The sequence below is a fragment of the Amphiura filiformis genome, chromosome 13 (assembly GCF_039555335.1).
Source record: "Amphiura filiformis chromosome 13, Afil_fr2py, whole genome shotgun sequence".
NCBI classification, from domain to species: Eukaryota; Metazoa; Echinodermata; class Ophiuroidea; order Amphilepidida; family Amphiuridae; genus Amphiura; species Amphiura filiformis.
In genome coordinates, this window is record NC_092640.1 from 27,451,252 (window position 1) to 27,457,518 (window position 6,267).

General features: G+C 38.7%; 1 protein-coding gene across 1 annotated transcript in view; it reads right to left on the minus strand.

Moving 5' to 3' along the window:
• Positions 1–2,309: 2,309 nt before the first annotated feature.
• The window catches only part of LOC140167540 (S-adenosylmethionine-dependent methyltransferase Rv2258c-like), a 7,210-nt gene continuing 3,252 nt past the window's right edge, over positions 2,310–6,267 (minus strand). Inside the window, exons 4-5 of the mRNA XM_072190844.1 lie at positions 5,371–5,496; positions 2,310–3,512 (exon numbers count right to left, since the gene is read on the minus strand). Coding sequence (XP_072046945.1) covers positions 2,917–3,512; positions 5,371–5,496 — 722 coding nt within the window. The 3' untranslated portion in view covers positions 2,310–2,916. The remainder of the gene's footprint in view (positions 3,513–5,370; positions 5,497–6,267) is intronic.

Sequence of the window (6,267 nt, forward strand, 5' to 3'; positions counted from 1 at the left end):
ACAGAAAACATTTAAATGTCGGGTTATATAAAGGGTATAAAACCTTTTAATAACATTCCAAAAACATTTTTGAAAACTTGGTACTAATCATTCTAAACAGAATGTTATTTTGGGGTTGAAAAAATATTTTGCAAAAATGTTTGCCCAAAGTATTTACAATAACGTTTTTAAAATGTTTCCACGACCTTTATATAACCCGACATTTAAATGTTATTAAAACGTTTTGTAAAACACATTTTAAGAACATTTCTTTGTTTGCTGGGTGCAAATATTTTAACATAATGTTATTTAAGTGTTGACAAAATATTTGGCCAAAAATGTTTGCACAAATAGTTTACATTTTAAAACATTTTAAAAATATTGTTGTAGTGTGTTTTCATACAAAACGTTATAAAACGATTTCATGACCTTTATATAACCCGACATATTAATGTTATTATAACGTTTTTACCTAAACCAGAACCCAAAATATAACTTATTTAAAACGTTTTAAAAACGTTTTTGTGTTTGCTGGGTCCGTGGCAAAACATACTTTCGATATCCTTTTTCTTCTCGTCGTCAATTTGTTAGAGACACAACCTGTACAGCATGTATAGAATTATCTGACTGAACTTGAGCATGTTGAGTAGTTATGTGTTGTGGCACCGCAAAGGTCCATCTTGCTTGGGTTGGCCTTTTTTGCGGTTTACACTTATTAGGGGGCGCTTAATTGGGGTGCTTATTATTAGGGGGCTTTTTTTTAGAGGGGACTACATTTTATGTACTTTTCTCTCCCAATTTGCGATGTAATTGTCGCACACTTGTTGTTTAGTATACATTAGGTTTAACTGCCTGAACAGAATTGATCATGTCACACCTCCTTTTTCAACCAAATTGATGTTCACCATTTAACCACAAAGTGCCTCAGGCAAGACTCACTTCCTGGGAACTAAATACCATACAAGGTAATTTTTATGTAACTCATTGACCCATTGGGATACTGCCTCTAGCTTGAATGACAGCCTGGTGATCTGGTCAATTCATTGACAAATACTAACCTCAGGAGGGAATTCAATTTTTGATCAATGCTCTTCTGGTAGAGAAACGTGATGAAAAATACCGATTGTTCAAATGAGGTATCTGCAGGATTAAGTCAGTCATAGGCCTAGTATACTATTACCAACCAGCAAAGACTCTAGGGGCGAATTTCTCGACGGGTGGCTTAGCAGTTGGCTAGTCTAGCCTCAAGGCTTAAGAGGTCGTAAGACCAGGCTTAACTGAAAACACGTTCCCCGAAGCACGGCTACCATAGCCTCGAGGCTTCGTTAGCCTGTGGGCCAGGCTTGTAGGGTTAGCCCCAGGCTTCGGTAAAATTTGCATTTCTCGAAATCAGTCTTCTGTAGCCGTAGTCTACGCAAGCCTGTTTGGCCAGGCTTACAGTGGCTTTTTGTAGCCCTGCCTCAGAGCAGGTCTTAGGTCGCAAGCCGTGGTCTATTTCAATTGACAAATTGCTTAAATTGTAAGTTTTTCTTTCATATTTTTGAGAAATCGAAACAGATGCCGTCTTTAGAGTAGCATAGAGTAGCCCCCACCCTAAGTAATAATTATTGTTCGATTTAGTTGAACATTTCACCATTTTATTTTAGTGTTCATTCGAGTCAGTTACCCCTGCTGTTGCTACAAGGCCTACTCATTTTGAATGATGAACTTTCTTTTGGAGCAACTGTGCCAAAGGGGTGCAATTAAAGCGAGACGCAATTTTCGACGTCAACTTGCTGACGTGAGCGTCTTCAGGAGAGGAAGGATCCTTTTCTGAAGTATTCGGATACCAACTTGTAACGGTCAACAAATAGGAGCAACCCTTTCCTTCCTGTTCAACAAATATTGCTAACCTTACGATATTTTGCTACAAGAAGTGCCCCCCCCATATTTGACATGTCCAAAAACCTTGACGTTCCACATGAACTTGCTCCCATGCTTTCCTCTTTTTTGCCTGAGACTTATTATCGGACGCCTTGCTTTCAATGACATAAAGCAGTGGCTGCAAAATATGCAGTAATTCAATTCTATTTTGTTGTCGGAGTCGTTTCGATAACTTACCCGAAGGAACAGTTCTTGAAACGTTTGAATGATCAAGAAACAAAACCTTCTTTTATCATCATCATCATCATCATCATCATCATCATCATCATCATCATCATCATCATCATCATCATCATCAATACATCAATACATCATCATCATCATCATCATCATCATCATCATCATCATCATCATAATGCACTCATGCTAAATTAATTCGCAAATAGAACATGAAAATATCAGCAGTAGATAGCATGCACGATGGTTGTCAAATGCTTGGTTATGTTTTTGTTTTTGCACCAAAATTATCCTTAAATAATGTTTTACTTTTGACAAACATGCGTAAAAATGAAGTGTGAAACAATTTTTGCTTTAGGCCTACTTTTAGGGGAATCAAAGTTTCCATTTCTGTAGGCTTGCAGTTTGACCCTTTTTGAAATGCAAAGAAAAATTAATGAGTCGAGTAAAAAGTATAGAAGTATCATTCATGCAAGCAGGACTCATAATAAAGTAAAGTGGAAATAAAATAATACATAAAAGACACAAAAACAGAAAAAAATACTAGTCTTGCATCAAGTTGTGTACGGTGTAAGCCCAGGCACAAGACCGCCGGTCTATAGTCTTTGCGCTGGTAACCTTGTTAGTACGGTAAACCGTGAAGGACAACAGCTCATGCACATCTACCTCCAACTGCCTATACAATTAAGTCGCTGGTAGAAAGGGACGCGGTTGTCAAGCGTTAAGCCTACAAGGCCACTAAGACCAGGTTGAATTTGCGTTCAAGAAATCCGGCTACAGTTAAGACTCGGGCTTCGAGATCGGGCTAGGCTAAGTAGCCGCAAGGTCACCTTAAGCCTAAGGCTTACTAAGACTCCTATCGAGAAATTCGCCCGTAGTCTTTTTACATACGAACATCGCGTCCACATCCGTTGGGCATCGTGTTAACCGGACCTCTGTAAACCCTGCAGCTCTTATCATTTCTTCCGCCTTTTCAATACCCCAGGCACTACCTAATCCCATACCATCTTCATTTAAGGATACGGGCATACAATGAAAAACACTGAAGTTATAAACCAACGGTGCATATGGGAACTGGATATTCTTAGCCATTGAGCTATGGGTGTAGATATCGTTCATAACGAATGTACCATCAGTCTTCAGCACTTCGTAGCAGCAACGTAATACGTCTCCCGGCTGGGCGCTATCATGTACCATATCATTAGCGAAGATTAAGTCAAACTTTCCTGACCAGTCTGAAGGAAGCTTAGACGCGTCTTGTTTCGCTACGGTGATGTTATTAAGGTTCTGTTTGAGAACTTTCGATTGTGTAATTTCAAGCGCTTCATCACTTGTGTCCACTGCCAAAACAGTGCTTCTTGGAAAGGCAGCTGCAAGGAGTGTACTGGTTGCTCCGGTGCCACAGCCGATGTCCAAAACACTGGCTCCGGATTCTGAGAAAGTGGATAAGAATTTAATTCGTTTTAATTGTATTAGTATCTACCATGTATACATGCAACCCCCGTTCCGGCACTCCGTGTATCCGCAGGTACTCATGCTTGTCGGTGAACTTTGAAAACACCGTTTTGCATCTCATATCGATAAGTTTTCAGGATAACAAAAACCCCTTTTTAAAGGAAATGTCACGAATGTTTTGCCCTTCAACAGTGCCCCTTCAACACGCGAACGATATTTCTAATATACCCCTTTCTGACGGAAACACATAGGATACGTATAACCGTAGAACTACGAAGGGGGGGTGTAAAGATTTGTATCCGTCATAAAAAACACACGCATTTATCCCCAAACGACCTAAGCTAATAGTAGATTCATCATTTGCGCTCATTTTAGTGATACAACTTTTACCCAGCTCCTTACCCGGGGGTAGAACCGGCCGTCAATGATTACCATAGAGGGGGGGTGAGGTCCACCATTGGTTTATACAGTAAAATCAATGATTTTCATTTCGCTCTTGTAAAATGTTTCCAAAAGCTACTGACTTCAATTTTGCCTATACTTTTGCCTATACTATAATTTTGCCTGTACATAGCCGGAAATTCACAAATTTGCATGGGAGCCCTCACATTATGACATCATAGCGACATTATGTGGGGAATGTTTGTACTTTCGCGAACAAGCGGTTTGAATAATGACCCCTTTTTGTGTTTTGCGAATCGCGTTACTTTACCTAAAAATACCACCTAATTTAGGTACATTAACACTCTTACTTAAATAAATTTCAATTTGTAAATGGAACTTTACGGTAATGGGCTATTCCATTTAAAATCCACACTACCCCTGTGGAAGATTTAACCACTCCAGTTGTGAAAGAGATAGGTAAAGCCATAATACAGGGGAGTATGGATTCAAAAATGATTAACTCTGACCGATTACATTTGAAAAACATACTCCCCCTGTGGAAGATATTTTCAAAATCTTCCACAGGGGGAGTGTGGATTTCAACTGGAATAGTCCAATGGTCGGGGTCCCCACATATGAAAAATACTGTCAAGGGCAGCAACCTGTCCAAAACTGACAATATTTATAACCATCAAAGTTATAGAGTGACTCTCATACATTAGTTCACAACTATAGATAGTAAGTAGTAGTTTGATAATCTTGCTAGTACTACTACGGACCATATATAATCGCTATTAGTAACGGATAAACTTTACTTTAAGAAATAAAGTAAAGGTAATGCATTATATTTTACCCCAGGGTCTTTTACACCCAAATAATGTGTCCGAGGCAGTAAAAACTTAAATAATGGGTCAATGCGCAGCCTAAACCATCATTTAAACGTTTTTGCTGCCGTGGACACTTTATTTGGTTGTAAAGGATAATTTCTATTTCTATTCTATTACCATAAAATAGTGCGATTTAAAAGAAAAATGTCACTTTTTTCCCAAATATTATAAGTTTATTTCATCTTTACGATTCCTTAAACTTTGAATTAGCATCGCGTATTACAACAACAGGATGAGGAAATCCCTTGCATGCTTGGTGAATTCGATGGAACACAAGCATTCCCTCTCGATTAAAAATGAGCAAAACCACCACACCCGAACTCATGGTACTCTCGCGCATTCATGCCTAGTGCTGCCGATTTATTTTCGGAACAAATTCGTGCTTGTAAAATTGATGTTGGGGTGGGGTGGGGGTGGGGGAAACGGATCTGGGTGGGAAGGGTACTAGGCATCAGGCCAAAAAAAATTGTTGTGTTGCCCTCAACCGTCCGACCCTATATCCTGAAAAATCAGGGTCGGCATGATATGATGATATTTTTTTTGGCCTAAAGTGTGGCTGACCTACCAAGCGCTTCTGTCATGCCTGGTACTGCTGGTATAATATCAGCCACAAGGTGTTTCTTATATTTGGCCTCCGTCAAGCCGCCTAATGATGTCCAGAGTAGATTACTGTAAGCTGAATAGGATACTCCTGTGATAAGAAAATACAGGTATACCAACTTGTATTAAATGTTGACGTAAATTTTCAAATATCTTGTGTTCAAAATGTAGCCGATTAAAAAGTAAAGAGAAACTAGGGAAATGTTGTGGTTGTGGTGGTGGTGGTGGTGGTACACCTTTGATTTGGTTATCTGCAGTACTAAATACATAATAAACTCTTGTAGATAAAAAAGTAAAGATAATATCTTTAGAGAGACCAAAACAGGGAAAAGCAGAAAAAATTAAGAAGATTAGGAGAGGCGGAGAAAGAAAGAAAACTGAAGAAGTATGAGGGTCGGTCAGTATGTAATCCGAATAGGGTGCAACTCTAGTCTTATTACGAGACTGTCCTACCCCAACCCTAAACTCCGTAAACGAGGACTGGACTTAAGTTTAGCAAGTTGCACGCTATTCGGTAATTGTACCGATTATTTTCATGGCATTTCTCTATGATCACATAAACAATGTACCTTTGTCTTTCAAACAACACATGTAAATATTATATCACACGCTTGATTACGTAACAACATTATCATAAAATCAATGGTCTACAGTCACTGGCTGAAAATGAGTCGTGTTTGTAAGAAATAAGAGGCTGAAATGGGATATGGTTGTATATACTAGATTTTCTCGGGAATTAAGGGGGTACTACACCCATTGCATTTTTTTTTTTGTTTTTTTTTTTTTTGCATTTTGTGAAGAAATGAGAAAAAATGGGTTAAGGTGGTATGCAAAATGAAGGGGTAAATCGTCTCGTTCTATT